Source organism: Manis pentadactyla, chromosome 9 (genome assembly GCF_030020395.1).
Source record: "Manis pentadactyla isolate mManPen7 chromosome 9, mManPen7.hap1, whole genome shotgun sequence".
Taxonomy (NCBI): domain Eukaryota; kingdom Metazoa; phylum Chordata; class Mammalia; order Pholidota; family Manidae; genus Manis; species Manis pentadactyla.
The window spans coordinates 57,082,698-57,107,553 of record NC_080027.1 but is presented as its reverse complement, the minus strand read 5'-3'; the positions used below and the strand labels follow the sequence as shown (position 1 = coordinate 57,107,553).

The 24,856-nt window shown below is 53.6% G+C and overlaps 1 protein-coding gene across 3 annotated transcripts in view; it reads right to left on the bottom strand.

The window, feature by feature from the left end:
* OTOG (otogelin) overlaps positions 1-24,431 on the bottom strand; it is a 76,399-nt gene extending 51,968 nt beyond the window's left edge. For 2 of the 3 annotated variants that reach the window (XR_005025373.2, XM_036888142.2), the window contains exons 1-23: positions 24,230-24,431; positions 23,746-23,806; positions 23,520-23,580; positions 20,062-20,137; positions 18,793-18,885; positions 18,475-18,629; positions 18,118-18,236; positions 16,644-16,849; positions 15,667-15,797; positions 15,343-15,449; positions 14,848-14,957; positions 14,379-14,507; positions 13,419-13,527; positions 13,097-13,143; positions 12,500-12,645; positions 9,295-9,427; positions 8,289-8,466; positions 6,499-6,623; positions 5,315-5,527; positions 3,743-3,935; positions 2,216-2,290; positions 1,903-1,946; positions 181-334 (exon numbers count right to left, since the gene is read on the bottom strand). Coding sequence is in view for 2 of the 3 variants with exons in the window: in XM_036888142.2 (XP_036744037.2) it covers positions 181-334; positions 1,903-1,946; positions 2,216-2,290; positions 3,743-3,935; positions 5,315-5,527; positions 6,499-6,623; positions 8,289-8,466; positions 9,295-9,427; positions 12,500-12,645; positions 13,097-13,143; positions 13,419-13,527; positions 14,379-14,507; positions 14,848-14,957; positions 15,343-15,449; positions 15,667-15,797; positions 16,644-16,849; positions 18,118-18,236; positions 18,475-18,629; positions 18,793-18,885; positions 20,062-20,137; positions 23,520-23,580; positions 23,746-23,806; positions 24,230-24,341 (2,777 nt within the window). In the remaining variant the exon portion in view is untranslated. The remainder of the gene's footprint in view (positions 1-180; positions 335-1,902; positions 1,947-2,215; positions 2,291-3,742; positions 3,936-5,314; positions 5,528-6,498; positions 6,624-8,288; positions 8,467-9,294; positions 9,428-12,499; positions 12,646-13,096; positions 13,144-13,418; positions 13,528-14,378; positions 14,508-14,847; positions 14,958-15,342; positions 15,450-15,666; positions 15,798-16,643; positions 16,850-18,117; positions 18,237-18,474; positions 18,630-18,792; positions 18,886-20,061; positions 20,138-23,519; positions 23,581-23,745; positions 23,807-24,229) is intronic. The other variant, XM_036888143.2, reaches the window with a different exon arrangement.
* Between the last annotated feature and the right edge of the window lie 425 nt (positions 24,432-24,856).

Sequence of the window (24,856 nt, the reverse complement as noted above, 5' to 3'; positions counted from 1 at the left end):
CAGTTTGGACCCCCACGCTTCTGCTCTTTCTCAGACTCCCCACGGGCCGTTACACTGTCATTGGCCAGCCCTGGGCTAATGCCTCCCTGCAAGGCTGGGTGAGGTTTCCCTGCCCCTCACTCCACCTCGTGGTCCCTGGTTCCCTCAAGAGTGGGAGACCATGGTGACATGGGTACACACCCTTGGGGACAGGCGCAGCCTGACAGGCAGGGGCCACGGGCTGGCACACTCAGGTTCAGCAGCTGCTGCTCACATGTCCTCTCTCTGTTCAGCTCAGGGTCAGTGTGCCGGTCACTGCAGTTCACAAAGATCTGGCCCACTGGGCAGGCAGCAGCTGGAAGAGAGGAGGGTGGGTGCTGGAAAGAGCTTGGACACTCAGCAGGACACTCAGAATAGCTGAGCCTCGGGGGTGGGCGCCTGGATGGCAGGGGTGGACAGGGAGACCTAGGGACCCAGCATCTGGAGGATGCGGGAAGAGCTGGGGCTCTGATGCCCCTTGTGCCCTGGCTGCTCCCGAGGCAGTCCTGGGGTTCCCAGATGCACATCACAGAGGAAGGGAGAGATGTGGGCAATCACGCAGTGGGACAAACACTGCCACTAGCACTACCACCACCACCAGTACCATGTCCTCTCCAGGTACCATTCCAGGCACATTCTTATTTAATGCATTTTCTTATTTAATCTTGCAACAACTCTGTGAGGTATTATTATCCCCCATTTTCCCACATAATGGAGAGAAGTCACTTCTGCTTTCAAAGGCATAATAAAGTGAGAGCAAATACCCCAGAGGGACCAGAAAGAGAAGGGACCAGGAGAAGAGCCAGAAAGGAGAGCCACGCAGTGTGGCAGGGTGGGCAGAGGACTTGTAACAACAGGGAGGTCACCTCCCCATCACCTATACCTCTGTGACATAACCTCACTCTCTTCTGGAGCCTTCAGTCAGGTCACCATGCACACTTACACCTAGTGTGAGGGATCTTATTTAGGGAAACCAGTAAAAGGGAGCTGAGTTCCATGCCCAGCCTAGTGAAACTAGGCATGGAGCAGAGTGAAAGAAATAACCCTAGGAGATGAGATAAAAGCCCTAAAGAGGCAGAACTCTAAAGCCAGAGCAACAAAAACACTTTCAGGAATATACACAGAACAGGGAGAGAATGCAGCATTCTAGGTTATATACAAAAGAGGAAGTGAAGACTCAGAGAGGTGGAATGAGTTACCCAGGGTTGTAAGCTAGCAAGCACTGGGCACGATTTGAACCCAGGGCTGCCTGACTCTGGAGGCCTTGCTCTTTGCCACCTGCCATACCATTATTCTCCAGGCCCTCTGTGCTAATCCCCATCCTTAGCGACTTCCTCTGCCCCATGAGGCCCTCCATGAAGGCTCCAGCTTCCTGCTCTACCACTTCCAAGTCCCTCCCAGGCCGGCCCACCACCATGCCACCCTACCACCCTCGTTATTGCCTTGGCGAATCTCAAAGGCCCGGGATATCTTCCCCATCTCTGTGACATACTCCTTTCCCCCTGCCCCATCCGGCATTCAGCTGGGCAGAGTCAGCCTCAGTAGGGCCATGACAGCACACACCTCGGAAATCCAGAAGGACAAGGGACTGTCTAGACCCCCCAGCTGGTTGCCTCTGAGGAAGGCAGAGGCTCGGCCTCTCCTTGAGGATCGGGAGGGGCAGCCACTAGGTGGGGCTGGGACTGGGACAGGATTTTCGGATGCCACCCTCCAAGCTGGGGCCTTTCCCGGGAGGCAAGGGATTCTGAAGGCTCAGTGTGGGGTAAGACCTGGGGTGGGCTCTCCCTGTCCTGATCTGTCCTCGAGCTCCCCACTCTTTTGTCCATAACCCCACTACCATGTGGGACCCCTGAGAAGAGCCCCCATCCTTCCAATCACCCTTACCTGAGGCTCTGCTGTCACAGCTCATGACTCCATCTTCACAGTGACTACAGAGAGAGAGAGGGCAGGAACACTGGGGTTAGCTGACTGCAGAGTCCAGACACGGAGCCCCCCGCCACCACAGGACCCAGGGACCTGAGTCGCTGTACTCAGGTCCTCGCAGGGTTCAGAGAGCTATTCCCACCCTGTCCCCGGCTCCCTGCACAGAGCGGGAGGGTGGCTGCTGTTTCATGGAAAATTCTACTCAGCTGCATTTCTTCACTTAGCAGCTTCTGTTTAAAGGGAGGACAATAACGCTGCTACCAAGGGAGCTCACCAGTGGCCCAGAGATGGAATGTCACTGTCTCCAGGGGGATAGTCCACTCCTCGGAAGTGGCAGGAGCATTGGTTCCTACAAAACCCAGGAGCAGAGAAAAGTGAGTGGACTCAGGACCCGGGGCTGGGACTGCCATGGACAGAGACCCACCCCTCAGCCAGCCAGGCGCATAAGGACACAGAGAAGAGTAATGGCATCTCCTGTGACATGTGACAGGCAGTGGGGAAGCCAGCCTGGCACCAGGGACAGAGACACTCCCTGAGCCTATGCGGATGTTCTTGCATATCATTCATACCCTGCATCTGTTGGGATTGCTCAGTGCCTACAGCACACCAATTGCTAAATATTTTGAACACCTGGCTAGGTCCCCCAAACGTGCCATCTCATCTACTCCTCACAAGGTCCTGTAGGTTGGGGATCGTCATGCTGTCTTTTGGCTTCTCTTTGTAGCTTATCTGAAGACAAAGACTGCATTTCTTCCTCACACACCTCCCACAGCACCTGCCAGTTGTGGCCAAGTGCAGGCCCTGGAGCAGAGCAGTGAGGGCTGGAAGGGACATCTGAACTCATTCAGTCCCTCCCCACACAGTCCTCGGAGGTTCCCCTCGCTTGCAACACTCAGCCTCAAGGGGTGGGGCAGGCACACAGCTGGATCTCAGGGGAGGATTCTGTAGTTTGAAAAGGCCTCTGAGTGATTCCAGTATACCCCCAAAGGGGCCTCTGTCCCACCCACACCACTCAGCCCATGTGACACCATTTTACAGATGGAGAAACAGGCCTGGAGGGGACCAAGGGCCCTGCCAGTCAGCCGTGGGGTCCTGGGAGGTCCACCCCCACCTCTTGCTCTTCCCTCCAGCCACACTGACATCACTCCACAACTGGGCCTCAGGGCATCCCTGCATCCCCTGGTCCCCTCTGCCTCGGGCACTCTGCCCTCACTTCCTTCAGGCCTCTGCTCAAATATCACCTTAGCAGAAAGGCCTTCCTTCCATGCTCACCTCATGCGACATAACAGCAGCCCTTTCCCCACCCCAGGACACCCTGTTCTCATTCTTCATATAAAGCTTTATTTGGCTTTATAGCTCATTACCCCCAGACCCTCTAAGTGTCTGTTTGTTTATTATCTGTCTTGCCACCTAGAACATGAACTCCATGAGGGCAGGATTCTGGTTGGTTTGTTGCTGAATTCCCAGAGCCTAGAAATGTCTGGAACATGTGAGAAGGTCAAAAAGTATTTGTGGAAGGAGAGATGAAGGGGGAGACTGTCTTGGCTCTGTGGAGTTGTTCTGTCTTGTAGGGAAGCTGGGCTAGAGTGACTTAAAGAGCCAGAGTTGAGGAAAGAGGCCTGGGAAAGGGGTCCAGAGGAGGGAGCCCACTCACCTTACCCGCCTTAACCACCAAGGTCTGCCCTGTGGCTGTGAGGTGAAGCGGGAAGTAAGAGACCCAGTCAGGGCCCCAGTCTCAGTTGCCCTGGGGACCCCCAGCCTCCTCCCCCTCCTGACACAGAGGTCGAGCCAGTCCACTTGCCTGGGGACACAGAGGTCAGTCTGGGTGTCCAGATAGGTGTCTGGTGGGCAGGCACAGCCCTCTACACACTCGTCCCTGCTGAGGTCACTGCCACCATCAATCCCACAGGCCTCAGGTCTGGCAAGGTCCTGGCAGGTTTGTCCACATGGAGCCACACAGGGGCTATACTCCTTGGTGGCCTCACAGGACAGTGCTGTGGTGAGAAATGAAACTATGTCTCCCTTGTCCCCACAACTATGGGGATGAGGTTGTCATCCTGATGAGGCAAACTGGAGCCAGATAAGTTAAGACACTTGCCCAAGGTCACACAGCAGGCCAAGGTCAGAGTTGGCATTTGAACCAGGCCTACCTCCAGAGTCCCACTGCCTCCCACCACACCACAATGGCAGAGTGGCAGGGATGGGCCCCACCTCCCAAGTTCAGCCTGTACCCTGCCTGCGTGTCTTTCTCTGCAAGGCATTCCTCTTAGGTAGTGATATTGGGGGAGTATGGAAGTCACCATCCTCATCAGCCCTACACCCACCTTATCACTCACACAGACACATGCACAGGTGTGCCTTACACACACACTCCCTCCCCCTCACTTCCAGGGCTAAGAAGATCAATTGCACCTTCTCTTGGAGCCTCTGGGCCTCTGTCCGAAGACTCAGGGCTGCCCTTTCCTCATCTGGCCACCATCCCACTCTGATAAGGGTCTTCCACATCCTATCAGAGCCAGGACCTCCCCCACAACTGCCAAACTCAGTTTTTCTCAGCCAGGCTGAACATTAAAGCCATCTGGGAAGCTTTTAAAAATGCTGGTGCCCAGCTCCCAGTGCCAGATCATTGATACTGGGTGTGGCCCAGAGATGTGTGTTCTTTAAAAGGTCCTGTGGTGAATCTAATGGGCAGCCAGGGTTCAGAACCACTGGTTCTCTGAAGAAGCTTTGACTCAGAGAGGGACGGGGTCTTGCCAAGGACACACGACAGTTCCCAGAGGAACTCAGGCCTCCTGACTCCCAGTACCATGGTTTTTCCATTTATTCAACATTTGCTAAAAGCTTACCAGAAATGGGTCCCTGTGCTGGGGAGGGGGCACAGAGACAGCTAAGATCCAGGGAGGAGTGTGGCCCGGGTCTGGGCGAGGTGGGTAGGGGCCAGCTCATGCCCATGAGCCACCCATGAACCTGAGGGGCACAGGAGCCAGTGATCTTTAGAAAGCTCACTCTGGCTGCAATGAAAAGAGGCTGCAGGGAAGCCTGTTAGGTGGTTCCAGCTGAGGTGGTGGCAATGAAGGTGGTGTGAGGAGGTGCCCTGGGGACCAAAGGACTGGAAGTGGACTGGAGGTGAGGATAAGAGAGAAGCAGTCAGGTGTCATATGTCCCAGGTATCAGGCCTGGGTGATCAAGGGGATGGGGGCCCATGGCAGAGATGGAGAGCACAGGGGGAGAAGCAGACTCCCACCCCAGTGAGGTGGGGTGTCAGGAGATGCGGGGCTTCCTAGCAGAGAGTTTAGGGGGGCAGGTGGACACAGGCTGGAGCTCAAGCTCCTTCAGCCCCCCTTGCACAGGAGCCCAGGTGCAAGGCACTCACCACAGGCTGGCAGGTGGGCACGGAAGTCAACGGGGAGCCCGTGGCGCCAGCACAGGTGGGCGTAGTGGGCCAGCGTGGCACACAGGCAGGGCTGCCCGCAGCGGCAGGCATCCCGGCGGCACTGCTCAAAGTAGGGCACAGGGCTCAAGTCGGCAGAGCAGGGTGCAAACAGCTCGCCCATGAGCACGCTGCAGGCCTGCACAGCATAGGAGGCTGGAGACGGAAGAATGGGCCAGGGGCCAGGGGCCTCATTTGCCTGGTGCCCCAGGCCCAGCCTCTCCCTTCATCATCTCAGTTCAGGGTACTGTGTGCGTGAGAGAGAGAGTGTGTGTGCGCATGTGTATGTGTGTGTACAGAGAGCAGGTGCCTGAGTACAGTGCTGTAGGAATGGGTAGGTCTAGTACATCTGCATGCGAATATATGACTGGCCACAGGCCTGTGTACATGCATTTGTGCAATGCATTCCACCTTGTGCCAGGCATGAATCCATATGCTAGAAGGAGACACAGGAATGAACAAAACAGGTAAAAATCCCTGTCCTTGTGGAGCTTACAGCCTGCTTTGGGGGAGACTAAACAATTTGCACAGAGAAGTAGAAGGTGGAGGCATTAGGAGAGAGAGAAAGCTGGGGAGCAGGATAGGGAGTGCAGGGTGGCCAGGGGGCACCTGCGATTTTAAGTCACTCAGGAAGGCCTCAGGGGAAGGTACAGTTTGAGCTCAAACCTGAGAGAGGTGGGGAAGGAAGGCAGGGGTTTACTGAGGGAAGAGCATCCCAGGAGGAGGGGAGAGCAAGGGCAAAGGCCTGGAGAGAAGAGCAGCCCAGGCTGGGTAGGAAGATCAGTGAGGAGGCCAGCGTGGCCGGAGCAGAGCAGAGGGGAGGGAGAGAAGTGAGATGCAGGCCCGGCAGATGGTAGGGCCTGGCTGGGCCCCTGCCAGGGCTCAGACCTTTGCCCTGATATGGGGGAGCCAGTACAAAGGGGCGTACCTGTGACAGCGGAAGATGTAGACGCTTTCAGTCTGCCTAACCCTTAGCAGGCAGAGACTCCAGGCCCTTCCCACAGCTCCTCCTTTTCTTATCACAACCCCCCATTTGACCAGCATCCTCAGGCCCAGGGTTCCCACCCCATCTCTCTCAAACCAATCTCCCTGACCCCATTTCCTCTCTCCCCGGCTCTCCCACTCACCGGCTTGCAGGTGCACATCACAGGGGTCCAGTGTGGAGCCAGAGGCCAGCGGAGAGCAGGCAGACAGTGTTTTCCAAGAATTGCCAAACAGTTGTGGGGTGCTCTCAGGCACACCCACAGGGGACCTGCAGCCATGGCAGAGCCACATTCACGCACTTGCCCATGTGGACGCCGATGAACACCCGGCATACACCCAGGTAAGCACCCGCTTCCTACTCGTGTGTATACACACACACACACACTCAGAGGCACATATGTACCCACCCAAATGTGTAACCCACCCAAATGTGTAACATGTATAGGCCATAATACATCACTTGCATGCACCCTCAACACACACACACACACAGCACAAATTTAAGCCAGACATGCAAACAGCCAGGGGGATCTACAGAGGCACATTCAACCACATACAATTATGGAAATTATGATTGCATACATCATGTTTAACAGACTCTAAAGGGGCTCAAACTGGGCTTGGGACCACACACTGCCCCACCTTCACCACCCATATCAGAAAGAGAGAAACAGGGACACTATGAAGCAAACTCCACTGAGTTAAGGCTGCCCCCTACTTCTCCATGAGCAGTTCCTGAAAATGTCCTTGCCCTCCCTTTCTCTCTAGGTAGGAAACAGTCATACAAGAGGCAGTAAAGGGAGGAAGGGGAAGAAGAGTGTTTCCTAGACAACTTCCAAGAGTCAGCAAACCCAGGTATAGATGGTAGAATGGAGAGCACAGCCCCCACAGGGGGCAGGTGGCGCCGAGCACCCGCATCACTGCTCCAGAGCAGTGAGCACTCCAAGCTACACAGAGCAGTATTTCCACCCAGAGTTCACATTTAGGAAGGTGGCAAGCAGCCCACACTCGAAACTGTCTGCCCACAGCATTCTGGCTGGCTGCCCTAACATCAGCTCCACCAGGCAAAACAGCATAGAACGCTACATGTTTCAATGTACATGCTTTCAATTGAAAGCTCTGGATTTTTCTTGTTCTTGCCTTTTGAAACAAATCTGAATTCTCATTTCTGGCTACAGAGAGCCTCCCATGGCTCCTTTTGCATACCAAATGCATGTAACTTGAAGGGCTGGCCTTAGAATTGCCTTTGTTCTCCTTTCTCAAAGGTCTGATCTTGTCTTCTCCCAAGGTCCCAAATTGTGTCCATGCCCAGACAGTCTTTTCCTCTCAACTCTCTGTCAGTCCATGGGAAATAGCCTTCCCCTGAATACAGGGAGACTCACAGGCTCAAACCTCAAGCACCAGGTAGGAAAAGTGTATGAGTCAGATGGGCCTGGTGGGATAGAAAGCAGGCATTTGGGCATCCTTGGCTCACTGGGGGCTTACACTCATCTCAAGGTGCTCACAGTCAACTAAAATAAACAAAACCATGAGCCAAATCAAACCTAGACTGAGGTCCTCCAATTTTAAGACCACACTATAAAACAGTATTTCTCATGATGTGGATCATAGACCTCATATACTAGAATTACAGTGGTGCTTATTAAAAATGAGATTCTTGGGCTCCAACCTAAATTAGGTTCTTGAGGAATGGGGCCAGGAATCTGCATTTTAACAAGCTCTGCAGGTGAGTCTTTTGCATAGAGAAGGTGAACCCATGCGTTAGAGAGACATACTTAAATTGAAAGGTAGAGGAATGAATGAATCATCAGTGGAGCATGTCAGACACAGTGAGAGCCCATGGGAATTTGAGAGAGGTTTTCAGGCAGTGCCTCTGGATACTCAGCCCTAAAAGGCCCCCACCCCTCTCTTCCTCCAGGGCAGGGGCACCTACAGGAAATCGTCCTGTGTGTTGCCGTTAAAGGTGCCACAGAGGCCCACAGTGTCCTCCACCCATCGCGGGTCCACCTGCAGGTAGAGCCGCAGTCCTTCGCGGTCGTAGAGCAGCCGCACACCCACGTTGGTCCTCACCCACAGGAACACGGAGGACAGCCTCCGGATCTCAAAGGCATCTGAGCGCAGAACCAGAAGGGGGTGTGGGAAGCTCAGCCAACACACACCCCACCCCACCCACCCCTGCCACCTGCGTTGCGCACTCCCACCCTCATACCCAGCCCAGTCTTCACACACAGTGAAGCCCTGCCTGGGGGACATCCTGCTCAGTGATGGGATCAGGACCCAGGGACAGTGTATTGTGGCAGCTCTGATTGTGGGAGCTCCTTTAGCATAAAGTGCCTTTACAGGAACTTGCCTCCCTAAGCAACTGACCTGTTTCTTTCTTTAGCAAAGGAGAATTCTGTGACTACCCTTTCCATTCACAATGGCCACCAGGAAGCTCACAATAGAACTTTAGATTAGATTGTAGCAACTTAAAATTTTATATTCAATTGTAGTGAATTTTACACCCTTTGTGCTTCGCATTTCTTTGGCTTCTTTATACCCCCCACCTTGTATCCCTACTCCTCTCAATCTTGAGCCCCCTTTTATTCTTTTCAATTTTCTCTGGTGCTATTTCATTTTTTAATAGTTTGCCTTTTTTTTTTTTTTTAGATGTGCTTCCTATAAGCTACCACAAATCTCTTGTGGAATCAGATAGGATAATAAGTAATTAATAAACAAATAGTGCAAATAAGGGTGGCAAACAGCTCTATTCATATCCTAGTATTAGGATAAGTCTATCACATCTACTATCATGTGGGGTGGGGACACCCCCCGGCCTGATTTGCCCAGTACTAGAACGTGAGCTCCTGCCCACACAGCAGTGCCCTCGGTCAGGGGAGCCTGGAAGAAGAGGCCTGGGAAGCCAACTCCCAGTGAGCTCTTGTCCACCAAAGCCGTACCGTCTGTGTAGGGTGGGGTGACCTTGTACTGGTCGAACAGAAGGACATCCCCCGCTTGTGTCAGGGTCACCTGCCTCCGAGGGTCCTGATGCAGGATCACTGACACGGACTGGACACAGACCCCATCCAGGTTCTGGAGAGAGAGGAAGGCCAATGGGAAGAGTTCGTCTGTCCCACTGTTCCCAACTGAACCCTCCAGGAACAGGGATTCTAGTGCAGTTTGAGGCCAGGGGCAGTCTCCTCACAGTGGCAGAGCCCCAAAGGACATTAGGGGTCCTTATCTGGAGAAGAAGGAGAGGCTCTAACTGGAGAAGGTTAGTGGTAGAGCCAGGACAATACAAATAAAAATGATAGACAATTCTCAGGCTGTGTATGACCCAGAGCAGAGATGTGGATGGCCTAGAGTCTAGCCTCAGGAACACTGGCTTCCACTTAACTGCAATTCTGGGCCTTTAATTTCATCCGTTTATGGGTGTATTATAGCTGTTTACATGTGTCACATTCTGCAGAGTATCAAACTCTACTCATAGGCAGGCAGGAAATGAACTAAAAGTCTCTGGGCCTCAGGTTCTCATCTCTGAAATGGGTACTATGCCCTGGGCCCATTCATATCTCCCTTCCACAGGCAAACATCTACAGAATCATACAGTGATGAATATGACAGATACAGTTTCTTCCCTCATGGAGAATACATATTTGTGTGGGACACAGACATTAAATAAGTAATTACAAAGGTGGCTATTTAATTATTATTGTGATCAGTGCTGTGCACAGGTGTAGGGTGCTAGGAGAGTAGCTGGTAAAGGAACCAGACTTAGTTTGCAGAGGTAGGGAAAGCCATCCTAGGGAAAGATATAATAATGTAAAAAAAAAAAACCGTAACAATACAACTCTCAATAATACTATAATTTATTATAATAATAACAATAACAGCTAACCTTTTTATAAGAGTTCCTATGTTCAGACACAGTTCTAGTCTTTTTATATATATTACTCAATCCCTAAGGCAATCCTTTCAGTAAGTACTACTGTCAACCCCATCTTGTAAATCAGAAAACTGAGGCACAGGGGAAAGGTGACACTTAAGCTGAGATCTGAAGAATGCATAGATGCTCGCTGGGCAGAGAGAAGGGGAAGATCCAGGCAGAGGGAACAGCCTGTACAAAATTCCCTGACACAGGAAGGCATCTAATGCATTCAAGGACATAAAAGAAGAGGAAGGGGGCAGAGCCCACTGGGCAAAGTGTTTTAAGATAAGGTTCAAGAGGTAGGCAGGGGTCAACTTAGGCAGAGCTTTGTAATATTTTCAGATTTTACCATAAATCCAAAGACAGCCAGAGAAGGTGTAACCAGAAAGTGATACAATCAAGCATGAAATGAGGAATGATCAGGGTTTGAAACTTCTCAGGCATTGTGCAACAAGCTACAACCTTCCTTCCAAATTCCTGCCCATGGGGACAGAAAATCCCTACAACTGCTCCAAACCATTCTGTCTAAACCATCACCTTCTTTGTCAAATCCTCTCATCCTCTGGTCCCCTCTGGACATGTCACTGGTGCAGGAAGAAAGACTACATCCTTTCATCAAAGTCTTAGGTTCAAGTCTTGATGTCACTGAAAACTGAGACCTTAAAGACCTCTCATAATTTATCCAGACCTCAGTTTTCTCCTTGTAAAACAGAGATACAACAATACTTGGGTGGTCCTGCCTGGTTTGATGCAGATAAGAAAGTGTGCATGGAATACTTTGTCAGTTGAATCTGCCAAAGCCCAGAGAATTTACAGCAAAGAGTGAACCCTAAAGTATTCAATTAAAAAAACATCATGTAGGAAGGAGGTCAGGGAATCCTGGGGCATAGTGCAGGCTGTGAGTTACTGATGATGAGGACCAGCATCTGATTCATCTGTGTAACTCTAACCATGCCCAGCACCCAGCACAGTGCTGGCACAAAGCTGACCCTCCACCAGTTCATTGGTGCAGAGGAAGTCACAAGAATGAGACCTGGCTCCCAGCAAAAAGGAATGTGCTATCAGGACGCACTGTCCAGCAGAAAAGCTGTCCAGCAGGGAAGTTTACCCTGGCTGAGGCTGGCCAGCCACCTTAAGGGATGTGGTAGGGAGCGGGTTGAGTAAGGGGCCCCTGGCGTCCCACAGCCCTCAGGTGGTATTCTAAGACTCTAGAACTCTGTAAGTGGGAAGGAGCACAGCTGGGCTGTGTCTGTCTTCTTTGCCACTCTTAGGATGATGGGAGTGACCTGACTTTTGAGGACAAGTATTCTACTGACTCAGAGAGCAGCCGAGGGCAAGGCCAGGCTCTTCTCTGGCAGAGAGAGGGGAGGGGCCACTGAGGCCTAAAGAGGAAGAAAGCTCAACCTGGGTCCCCAGGGCCAGGGAGGGGCACCTCCAGCTGATGTCCGCTCACACTCAGGACCCTCCTCAGTACTGGGAGCTGGAGAAGGCTAGTAGAGGGTGGGATGAGGGGGCAGCGCCCTGGCAATGGGTGTGAACCCCTGCTCTATTTCAGGGAGAGCTGGAGTGCAGCCCAAACCAGGGCTTGTGGGGTTGGCTGCACACAGTCAGCTCAGAGGCAATGCAGTCACCACAGAGGGACAAACAAACTCACATCTAGAACATAGCTCAGGGTCACCTCTTCTAGGAAGGCTTTCCTGATCCACCCCCTCCTCCCACCTGAGCCCCTGGAAGAAAGAAGGAAATGTTCCTTCATGGAGATCTACCATGTGCTCTCCATGTTGTCACAGCTTCTAAAATATAGTGGGTTATGGGGTCATGTCTGCCCTACCCACCAAACTGTAAGGCCCAGGAGGGCAAAGGCAGATCTAATTCAACCCAGTCTCTAAGATCCAACATAGCTTCTGGCACAAATAGATGTTTGGTATTTGCTGAATGAGTGAATGAATACAGAGATATTGAAGGTACAATCCAAGGAAGCAGAGAAGATCAAGTTGAATTAGACTCATCAAAGATTTTTTTTAAAGCACTGAGGCCCAGGAAAGGGAAATGACTCTCAGCGAATGTTCTAGAGCCAGAACCCAGCCTTCTGCCCTGGGCTCTGCCCAGAAAGAAGAGAAAGCAGGGTGAGTGGTCTGTGGAAAGACCTGGGGCCCTGCCCTAAATCCCCAAGCCTCTCTAGGAGGCAGACAGCAGGGTTGGCTGGCTGGATTGGACCTGGGGTCTCCAGCCCTTACCAGGCCACATGGGGCATTCTGCAGTGTCACTGTGAAGGTGCCTGAAGAGCGGCTTTTGGCCAGGATGTACTGGCACGTGGCAGGAAACGTGTACCGGCGGCCATCAAAGGTTGTGAAGTGGATGTCACCAGTTACAGAACACTCAGCTGGGGGCAGAGAAAGATGGCTGACCCATGAGGTCTGCCCCCCAGGCGCTGCCTCTGCCCTGCAGGCTCGAGCATGGGGAGACGGCACCCTGCCTCAGGAATCAGGGCAGTGTTTGGGCCCTGGCCGTCTCTTTGAAAGCCATGGTCACTGGGGAGGCACAGCCCTGCCCTGGGCACCTCCCTCTGATAGACCAGTGTCCGTCCCAACCCCCCAAGCACAGGAAGGTCCTTAGATATTCAGGACCCCATGAAAACCCTTCCTGACAGGGGCTGGAGCCATCCCCTAATTTGGCAAAGTGGCTCTGAAGAAACAAAGGGGTAGGCGGAGCCAATGAAACTGAGTGACCACCCCCGCCCCACCAGCAGGCATGGCCCCAGAGCTTCCCTGACCAAAAGTTGTGAGGCAAGAGGACCCGGCGGGTAGTCCAAGGAGGAGGTCAGACAGACGTACCTGGGCAGACAGATGTGCTGCACACCCACCTGCCTGCAGCACACGTGCTGGAACACAGACCAAGGGGTGGGCTTGGGATGGACGCTGGGGGAGATGCTGGAGGGCTGCAGGGCCCACCGAGCTCCGGCCCCCAGTCCTCAGTCTCTCCATCTCTAAAATGGGTGGTGGAAAGTCTCCCCACAGATTGTACCTAATGATCCTGTGACTCACAGATGCTGAGTGAGCGCCCCCATTGTGTCAGGGCTCCCAGACCCCAGATGGACAGCCCTGATGGAAAGCCCTGGAAGTCACCTCCCCCAACCCCCCAGCAGTGGACACAGACCAGGCATTGCAGTCTTCTTTCACTACAGAGCCAGTCGGGTACAGGATCCCATGGAACTCACAGGGACACTCAGCCGGTGCCACGCAGCCTCCGCCCTCAAAGATCAGCCCTAGGGTGACAGCACAGTCCCACTTAACTCACCTCCACTCCCATCCACAGGCCTCCATGGCTCCCGGGGGCCCATGATAAAGATCACCTCCTCCAAACTCTTTCACTACTGAGCCCATTTTCAAACTTTCTCCTGTATAACTCCTTGGCTCAGGCCACAACTGAATCCCCTCTGAGCAAATAATCCTGCCTCCCAAACCTTTGCGTAGAGAAAGACCCACCCCAAACAACGTGCATACGGACTAGCTCCTCCTCTCAGAAGCCTGTCTCTGCATCTAGAGCCAGCTAAGGTACCATCACCTCCAGGAAGCCTTCCCTGACAATCTCTCCCCCCACTGAATTCCTCTATCTCTTCTTGTCTGGCCCCTGAGATGGTCCTCACTACATTATGCCTTAGACTGGAGTCATATGTCTAAGTGTCATCACTGCCAGACTCTGATCCCTAAAGTCAATGACTGTACCTTTGTGTTTTGTTATCCCAACTTCCACCCTAGCTGTACACCATAGATGTGCTGTGAATTTTCACTGTAAAAAACAGTGTGTGAGTAAATGTTTAAAGAAACTCATGCGTGATAAATGAATACATGAATTAATGAATTATATTACCTCATCTGCACAGCTTAAGAAGCTCAGTCCTGGAGAAATTTAATACCCTGATGAGCCTCTCAAGAACCACACTCGCCTCTCAAGAGTCCCCACGATCCCCTCAAGACATTCATTCATTTATTTACTTAGTTGTTTGCTCGTTCCTTCCTGCATTCCACAAACAGGCATCCTCTGAGCCCTTGCTTCCTGCTCATCAGCACCAGACCAGGAGGATGCTGCTGAGCACCCACTCGGGCCCTAGCATACCATCAGGGCAGTAGCAGCCATCCACGCAGGCGATCTCACTGTCCACGCAGGACGCCCGGGGCTGGCAGGAGGGGGGGCAGCAGGCGATGCACTCGTTGTAGGTAAAGGCCTTCTCCTTGCAGTGCACAGCTTAAGGGGAAAGCAGCCGTATGGCCAGTCAGCTCCCTACTGGCCCCAGATCTGCCAGGACCAGCCAAGGCCCTAGCTAAGTCCTACAGTGGGGGGTGGGAGGACTTTGATTTTCCTGATCCCCTAGTCCCAACGGGAACACGGGTGACAAGGAGGTCCCTCCTGCTCGGAACCTCAGTTTCCCCATCTGTCACATAAGGACAGGATCTCAGGGCATAAAGCTCTGACAACCCTGGTTCTGAGCAGGACAGGATGTTGAGCTGAGGCCTGAGAATGCCACTCACAGCCCCAGAACAGAGCTGTCTGAACCCTTCCCTGCCCACCACGAGGCTGCACTTACTGCATTGCCAGAGCTGAGTCCTCCAGCCCTGTAAGGGCCGCCCTGCCTGGGCACACGCCCGAGCATACTCCGCCAGCGCCCGACACCAGGTGACTTCATCGCCCGCTGATCTGTGCAGGACAACCGAGGATCCCACTGGTGCAAGGCCCAACTGCCACCAGCCCTCCAGCACCCTATACAGCCTGCCAGGGTTCAGGGCTCTGCTCCTTTCCACACAGCTGGGAAACGGAGCCAGGGAAAGCATCCAGGTACACAGATAGAGGCAGGGAATCTGGGTTCTAGTCCCAGCATTGTCACTGACTTGTACGACTCTAAGGGACTTGGGAATGGGGAGGCTTGTCCATCTATGCAGGTAAGCACCTCACAGCTTTGGGAAGCACACCTGCCAGTGCCTGGGGTTATCAGGCTCAGTGGTTCATGTGCTGTACCCCCACCCCCATACTGGGAGAGGTCTCCCCACAACCCTGCACCAGCCCCACTCCTGCTGCCACTCACTGGCAGAGATCACTGGTACAGCTGGCTGTGAAGGGCAGAGGGCTGACGTAGGCATGGCAGGCATCAAAGGGGGGCCGCAGCAGCACCTCACACTTGTTGTACACACCCTGGGACAAGGGCCAGGAGACGGAGCTGGGAGCTGGCAGGGCCTGCACAGCCTTCTGACTTTGCTGGCCCCACACGGAACCCCAATTTGGGCTCAAGGGAGAGAAAGAGGAGGTGGAGAGAAGAGGAAAGGTGCAATGGGCACAAATATCCTGGACTCCTGCAGCCAGAGTGGAGGGTAAGGGGCAGGGGCGAGGGCATTCTCCCCAGGGTCCAGACCTGCATGGCTCCCAGGCTCTGCTGCAGGCATGGCGGGCGAGGCAGGGAGGACGTTATGGGCCCTGGAGGCTGGTTGGGGGCCTGTTCCTGCCAACTGTGCACAAACTCAGCCACGTCTTCTGTCAGCTTCCCTGTGTGGGGGGCTAGTGTGACCACGGGTGGGGACATAGGGGCTTGAGCGAAGGCAGGTGGGGCCAGAAAGATGCCAAGAGGTAGGCAAGGAGTTGAAGAATCCAGCCTCCTGAGCTCCCGTCCCAATCTGCATTTCCCAAAGGAGCCACTTCCTGAAAAATCTGTTTGGTGGTAATAGCCAAGGATGCTTAAGAGCCTGGAATGGCTCCCACTGCTCCAAAGGTAGAGAAGACAACACCATGCAATCAAAAGAGGACCGGTCTGGGAGCCGGGACAAGCTCCGGCGGCTCTCGGAGCTTCAGTTTCCCCACATGGGAAATAGGGCAATAATCTCCCCATGAGATTATGCAAGCACTGTAAGGATCATGCATGTGAAGTATTCAGGATGTTGTGGGTACTGACAGGTGTCACCTCCCTCCTTCAGGCCAGAGTCACCATGATTTGGCCCTGCAACCTTCACTCCTCCCTCTTGCCACTCCTCGGCGGGTATCTTCAGCCCCAGCCAGGCCATTTCTCCTCCTGGCTCCCTCAGGCTCTCTGCTCCCCACCCCCAACACACACACACACACATGTTGCAGGGTCAGTTCCACCTAACAAAGTACTCAGTAGATCCTCACACAACCTGAGCAGCAATTCTCATTGTGACTATTTTACAGATGAGGAGACTGAGGTCAAACAGTTAAGAATATGCCTGAGGCCACACACTTAGTAGGAAGGAGCTCTGGTCTCCCTCTGGGTCTTTAGTCCCATGACTCCATGGATTGTACCCCAAGGCCTCTCCCTCCTGCCTGACCTACCCCCAACCTCACCGAAGCCCCCTGGAGGCCACCTGCCCTGCACCTCACCATAGCTGGTCACCAGGTCATCCTGAGGGTCGGCATTGTTGTTCCCACACAGCCCATGGGTCCAGCCCAGGAACTCTGGGCTCATCTTGATATAGACGGCTGAAGCACCATCCCAGGCCAATGTGAAGGCTGACTGGTGCCGCACGAGGATGTAGCCAGCAAGCTGCTGCAGATGAATGCTCCCCATCACGTGTGGCAGCTGGACCCTGCGGGCACAGCCCAGAGCCTCAGGCCGATCACACCACCTCCACTAGCCCAGTCCCTTCACCAGAGGAACCACCTACCCACAGGACCCAGTATGTACACAGCACCTGCCTCATCCACGCAGATGCTGGTACCATGGGATCTGAGGCCCCCAACCCCTCACCCTGACTTCTTGGGTGGCTAAAAACCTATGATTAGAGAAGGATTCTTTTGTCTTCAGAGTTAAAAAAATTTTTTTAATTGCAATTTCCCTGGCAGGGATAAATCTCAGAGTGACTGAATTTGCCAGCGTCTTTCTCCTAGACAGGAAAGACGGTATAAGCAGACATCTACTTTTCTAGTTTTTTGGTGGGGAGCAAGAAAGGAGTGGGAAGAGAAAAAGCCAAGAGAAGGAAAGCAGAGTGAAAGAAAAGACAGGCCTACAGCAATCTTGACCACCTGCCCAGTTTTACTGGTGCTAGGAAAAGCCAATCTGGAATTAGGCAACTTTCAATCTACCAGAAAATCAGAAAAGGAAAGGAAAGGAAGTGTCTAACTAGCCAAAACCAGTACCAAAAGATCCCTATACCAACACCTTATGCACAGGAGAAACCCTTGGCTTCAATTTTACACTCCAGAAAGCTTGGTTACCCAGTTTCCAGACCTGAAGCAGGAAATGAGAAAGGGTAGAAGGATCATTGTAGGAAGGCTCTCCTATGCCAACAGCAACAGAAAATGACAGCAGACGGCAAGAGAAGGAAAGGACAGTGAAGAGGAGATGCAAGAAAGATTCCAGAAAGAAAAGGTCAGGCCATTTAGTGTGGGGCAGTCCTCATTCTCAGATGGCCCCTCAGGCATCCCTGTTGTCCCAACCAGATAAGTGACATTCATCAGAAAAGGGTGATGGTGTGCTCAGTATCTGTTCTGAGGAGGCTTGAGCTATGTATGATGCATTCAAGAAGATTTCCTTCCAACTGTGAAAGAAAAAACTAAGCATACTTAGAGTGGTGCACTCTCGGTTACCTGGAAATCTCCACTATTTGTCTGAAGAGCCACTATCTGGACACCCACAGGGCCTGAGAATTCCAGAACATCATGAGGGACTCATGTTTCTGCAAACCCAGCTGACTAGAAACGTAGCAGGCCTAATGGTATGCTCCTGCCCTAATTTTGGAAACTACTGTCTGTCCCAGGAAAACAATTTCCTCTAGGCTTGAGAGCGGTGGGTGCTCACCCTTCGCCCACCACAAGTGTGGGGGTTAGGAGAGCCCAGGGCAGGTGCTGTAATTACCTCATGCCTCCGAGGGTTACCTCCTTGGCCAGGCGGATCTCCTGCTCACCCGCAAAGAAGAGGCTGATGGACCTGGAGCAGGTGTAGGGGGAGGAGCCACACTGCGGGTCATTGTGCACCTGAGTGGGGGTTCAGAGGCCAGTGTGCAGGGTGCCTGCCCCAGACCTAGCCCTGAGCCTCAGCCCTGGGGCCGCTGGCACCCTGTTGAGCTCCCGCTAATGATGATGGCTGCACCGTGTGTGCCAAGCTTCTTTCTTCTGTGATCTCTCCCAGTCCCCGCACCACCACAGAGAGGGTGGCCCAGCCCTCAGAGCCTAGTGGAGCCTTCCTGGGCAGGCAGGACAGGGGAAGCCTCACCTGCACTGAGAAGGTCTGCCCCTTGGGTTCACGGCGCCCCACCAGCATGTAGCTGCCCTTCCCAGAGAGGTAGTAGTAAAGGCCATCAAATGTCTCCACATGGTGCTGTCCCCAAGCCCGGCAGATGCTGTCCCGCTCAGGGCCAGCATTGTACACTGAGCCAAGGAAAAGAGAACCTCTCTGTGTGGCTGCAGGGGCCACCACACCAGAAGCTTGGTTATCCCTGTAGCCCAACAGCCCAGAACCCCCAGGACTCAGACCCACAGCTTTCCCTGCACCCATGGCCCATCTCAGGGGTGGGATGGAGCTCAGACCCACCCATCTGGCAGCGCGGCCCAGTGGCATTGAAGCGTCTGCAGTCACAGAAGGCTGGGTGCACACATTCACCCCCATTGAAGCAGGAGAACAAATCTGCAAAGAGACACAGGAGGCACCTCTCCACCAAGCTGAGAACAGCAGAACGCAGCAAAGCAGCACCTCCCTCCTGTGGGCGCAACCAGGCCCTGCCCTCCCCTCCCACCTGCAGGCAGGTGGGGAGGGATCTCTGAAAGGGATAGAGGGCATAGATGAAAGAAGAAGAGGGGATGCGAACTCAGCAGTTCAAGCAGGTTTATTGCTGAGCCTGAGAGGGACCCCCTTTGTTCTGGCCAGCAGAACAAAGGAAAAAAAGGGTTTCTAACAGGTCAAGAGGGTTTATATGGCCAGGGTTTTTGGCGGGCTCTTTGAGGGGAGGGGTCAGGGAAAAGGTGGGCTTGTGGCTTGCTGACGCTTCCTCTGGAGAATGCTTGTAGCCTAAGGAAGATGATACCTGGGTCTCTCTGTGATGGTGGGTGGGCTTATTAGAAAGGTGGTACTCAGGTCCAGATTCTATCAATCTCAGGGTACCAGCCTTCAGTCTGTGCCAAGTGGCCCCCAGGCAGCCCAGCTGGGCCTTCATTTCTCTAAGCTAAGAGTTCCTGGCAGGCAGGCAAGGCAGGAAGAACTAAGAATATGGAGCATGGTGGGTGAGCAGGGAGACTGCCTGGAGATCAGGTACTGCTCTTCCTCCCCACTCCACAGGCTCGGGGAGGAGGCCAAGGCATAAACAAGGGGAGTCGGGGAGGCCACACACTGGGAACACAGCAGAGAGAAAGCCCCCAGAGGATGAGAAGACAAAGCAGAGCCCAGCGTGGTGAGGGATGGAGCCACATAAGAGAGGGCCCTCGGACACAGGACAGGGAGAGGCAGAGGCCACGGACACAGGAAGGTATGAACGACAATGCCACAGAACATAGCAAGAGGCCACAGAAAGAGAGTGAAGTGGAAGGGGAAACACCCACCCAACCAGGAAGCACAAATCCCTGCAGTCAGGCAGTGTGAGGGGGGAAAGCTACAGGGCCGGGGTCATAAGAACATGATGCTGGAGAATTAGTTCTCCGCCAGGAAGTAGAAAGCAGAGTGGAGTTTGAGGCCTGGGCTGGGGAAGCTGGAAAGACACCCCATGCAGGAAAGAGGTCACAGGATGCCCGAGGCCTGCCCTCACAGGCCTCCCTGCAGGTCAGGGCCTTCCAGCACGCAGCCCAAGGGCCACAGGGAGGGGCCACTTACAAGACGGAGCACATTTGGCCCGATGGAGCCGCCTTTCCCAGGAAGACATGGCCAAGGAGTCCAGGGCCTCAGCCTCCTGTCAAAGATAGAAGAGAGGGAATGCGATCAAAGGCTGACCTCAAGGAAAGCAGCCTTCCTGGAGGTCACAGCCCTCCTTGTCCATCGCCTGGAGGGAGGGAGGCCCAATGCAGCCCCCAACCCTGGTGCTCCAGCCACTCCACCCACCAGGCCCACCTCTTGAGAAGCAGGGAAGGGAGCATTTTTCAGGCCTGCACTAAGCCAGAAAAGAGAGGGCTGGTTTTTACCCTCCAGCGTGGCATCTTCGTGGCCTGAACACATTCTCTCTTCTCCATGCTCCCATACCCCCCAGCCACACCTCCCTCTCTAGAAAATCTTTGTGCCCACAGGCCAGCACAAAACCCCCTTGCCTAGGGAACAAACACAGGCCCTTCTCAAGGCAGAATCCGCATGACTCAGAGCCAAGAAACAAAGGCAGCCCCTCAACCTGGGGCAGGGGGATGTCTCACCTTACCCTCACCTAACCTTCCCTTTGCACTCTTCCAACAACAGCAAAAACAGTGCCTCACAGATTACCACCCACACCTCAGAACTCAGCTCCCTGACACCACAAATCCGAGGAGGACACAGGCAAAGCACACCTAAGAAATTTCTTTTTCCAGACCAGAAATCTCAACACTTGGTCTCTCAATATATAAACCATCTGAAATTAGGACTGTGTGTTCAGTCACCACACAGTTAGCTGACTTGGATGCCTGACCGCTTGGAACTCCAGCCTAAGATGTCTACTGTCCACTGGGAATGGGACCCTGGGCACAGCAGCCTCCTTCCCTTGGAGGGCCTCAGTCTCCTTTGTATGGCTTTCCAGAGCCATGGGCTCACCCCCAGGCCAGGCACCGTGAACTGAACAGGCCTTGGCCTCATGGAGCTCGTGTTCCTGTGCACAGGGCCCGCTGGGCATACACCACACTGTGGGTATTGGCCTCATGGGTCTTCCTCCCTCGCTGTCATCTCTGCATCTTCAGGCAAAATTCCCAGCCTCCAGCAAAGGACTTAGAACATGGAAAAGTATTCTGAGCCCCTGGTCCCTGGAGCCAACCCCAGCCCTTTGTCCCTCCTTGACCCGCCGAGCCTCTCCACCCCATCTCTGGCCACTCATCCCTGCCCTCTTCATTGTCCTGCTGACCCCTAGGAGGCCACTGGTCCCTCCGTGGCCACGTTTTCGTGTTCACTTCCCACATTGGCCCCTGGTGTCTAGGTCCTCCCTGGCTCTCCTGACTCTGCAGACCCAGGAATCAGGCTTCCCTCCCTGGTTGAAATTGATCTCACAGGGCCTCAGAGACCAAGGGAAATGGGAGTGAGCAGCCCGGAAAACAATCACCACCACAGTCCTACAGGCCCCGAAGAGCTTTTAATTAGACTTAGTCTTTGTGTCTCTCCACTCTTCACCCCCACCTCAGATACAGCCTAAAAGATTGGTTCTGAGGCTAAGACAGCTTGTGCTGCAGGGGCAAGGCCATCTTGGGGAGAAATTTTAAATCCCGTCCAGATTGTTGCCTTCAGTTTAGATCAGGAGTTCTTAAACACTTTGATGCCATGAACCCTTATAATCTAGTGAAGCCTATGGACTCCCTCTCAGGATAATGTTTATAAATATAAGAAAACGTAAGATTACAAAGGACATCAGTTATATTACAATATAGTTATGAAAATATTTCCTAAAAATATATGATTGAGTAATATTTGTGTTTCTTTATTAACACATTAAATAACAATTTCTAACAGTAGGTCTTATCATCACCAGAATTTTGAAGTAATGGCATAAATGAGATCTAGAGATACATTGACATGAAACTGCCTGTGATTTCTATTGGTGACAATCACAGACACTGCTAATACTCTTGTGGTTTGGAGTCTATAGTAATAATTGAAGGGAATGCTAAGTTTCCTGTAAATAAAAGCATTTTTTTCCCCATCCAAGTTTATGGCCCCCTGGTCTACACCACCAACTCTCAGAATGGCTGAGCTCTATAGGAGTGAGGCAGAACTGAAATGAAGGTTCTTGGCCGCTTTCCTTGGACCCCCTTCCATCCTCATGAAGGGTATTCCAGGCAGAAGCCCTTGAAGGGTCCCCAGGTTCACTTTCTAGTTAATGGCCTCATTCCCCAGACCCCACCTCCAGTCACCTTAAAGGAGGGCCATTCCAGCCCCTTCTTTACTCTAAGAATAAGGTGAAAAACCTACTGGGGTTGTCTGGTCCAGATGCTTCCCCAAGGAAAAGTGGGATGGGGGGCCTACCATGGAATCCAGCAAGGAAGGAAGGGGAATGAGGTGCTTGGGTTAGGATCACTTCCCCCACTAAAATACAGGGACTCCTGAAGTCCCACAGGGCATTTGTGGTATGGGGAACAGGCCCGCTCCACCAGGAGACCTTAATCCACCTGCTCCCTGTGGGCCCCCGGCAAGTCATCCGCCTGCCCTGATCACCCCATCTATAAAAAAACAACAACATTATCTTTCCAGTCAAACTGTACCTGACTGTGATTCTAAAACTTGGGGCCTGGAAAAGTGAACAAACAAATTAAAGAACTCAGATAATCCACATGTTAGAGAGTAAGTGTGCCCCTTTAGGTCTTGATATCTATTTCCAAAGGGCAGGTATTCAAGACACATTGTTTTGTATTATGTTTTATATATATATATGTAAAATTTTTAAAATAATGTCTCCAACCTGCTGGCACAGTAACTACCCAGAAGTGATCTCTAGGGTCAAGGTGCATAAGTTGAGGCTCAAGATGCTCTGGGAGACCTGGCTGTGGATGGGCTAGATTTATAACATGTCTGTGGTTGTTGAAAGGAGACAAATGCAGGACAGGATTGGAAAGAGAACCTGAACCACCTGATCCAGAAGCCAAAGAAATTTGGCAAAGAGAAAAACAAACCATAATGTCTCCTGAAAGCCCAGAGGTCCCTAGCGGGGTGGGCAATAGGGAATGGTCAAGACTCAGAGGAAAGTAGTTCAGACTCTGCTTCTTAACCAGCCCCTCCTTGCAAACCCCACCAGGAGGCCCAGTTTTTGTGCTGGGGCACTGACAGGGGCCTCAGACAGGGTTTGTGAACTTTGCAGGCTAGACAGGGAAAAAACCTCTCCTAACCTCTCCTTGCACCAGCTGTCTCCTGATTGTGCCTTGGTGTCATCCTCCCCTAAAAAAACCATACCAAACCAAACACCATGCTGGCAACAGGACCCCAAGAGATTAGGAGGGTGGGAACAGAGTGTCTTAGGAATTTGCATATTTCAGGCACAGGTAGGAACTTTGTTGCCTTTGGAATAGCTGCAGAGACAGGCTTCCTGCAACCTACAGAGATCCCTGCTAGCCTCAGACCCACAGAAATAAGCCCCTGTCCAGTGAATCCCCCTTCCCTGGGCCTCCCCTTACCTGGGCTCCCATCACTGTTGCAGCATTCCCCATGGCAAGGGTCACCTCCTGATGGTTGCGGCTAAATGAAAAACAACCCAACGTGGGTAAGGGGATAAGAATGGGCTATGCCTCCCCACCAGCCCCAGGCCCACCCCACCCTCTGTGCTAAATCCCAGGGATCACCCACAACAGGAGTAAAGGTGGGATCATTGGGTGGGGCAGCCGCAAGCTCGCACCTACTCACCTGGTATGTTGGGCTGGCTCGAGCTGCAGCTCTGCGTGGCCCGGGGGTCCGAGTGCTGCCGCTGGGGGGGATTACTCTCCGCTCAAGTTCTGCCTGCCTTTGTTGGGCCTCCCATCGCCCTTCCCCACCACGGTGGGGGGCCTCTCCCACATCCCTGGCATTCCCCTCCCCAGTCTCTCTCCCGGGAACCCTCTCCAACCCTTCCAACCCCTCCCCGGCGAGTCTTCTCCAGCAAGGGTCTCCCACTCGCTGTGCCCCAGTCTCTCCAGTTCCCCACCGTGGATCTCCTCCACCCTGCTAGGCTTGGGACCCATTCCCCTGGCTGCCGCAGTCCTCCCCCTCCTTCTGAGCTCCTTCTCCCCCTGACCCTCTTCCAGGCTGCCCCCCACCCCTTCTCTTTTTCCTCCCTCCCTCGAACCTGCTCAGGCCCATTCCCCTCAGCTTCCCCGCAGCCCCGGCCACCCCTCGTCCACACGCGTCTCACGGAGAGACCGCACGCGCAGGGACACCCCGGCCGGCTCACCACGGGGCAGCCCAACGCAGGCGAGCAGCAGGCACAGAGCCCGCGTGGAGGCGCACGGGTCCGGAGCCCCCATCGGGGCGCGCGGGGACTGGGAGAACTGAATGCAGAGCTGGGGTCCCGAGTGCCTCTCCCGGCGAAGGCACGTCACACCTCCACTCGGCGGCCGCCGTCCCTCTCCCTCTCTGGCCCCGGGGTTCCCTCGGCCCCTCCTTCCAGGCATTTGGCTCCTCCCTGAGCTGCAATGACAGGACCGCCCAGCTCATCACCATAATTTAGGCGCCTGGAGACTGTCCAGCCTTTGCCTTTCTTGGCCGGTGGCTGCTCTTCCCCAGCAGAGGCTGGATTCAGATCTCTCAGCTCTAGGTCTCCTGGGGGAGCAGCGGCAGCCTGGGCAGGCTCCCACATCCCTCACTGCTCAGAGATCCCTGGCTCCAGACCCTGGGTCCTGGAACGCCCAAGGTGCTGCTATGAGTCTGGTCTCCTGCTCTGCTTTTACAGAGGTCCTGCGACGTGCAACTCCGTGGTGAGAGGTCACAAGCAGAACCAGGCCTCAGGCCTGCAGAGTCCTAGCCTGTGCTCCCACCACTC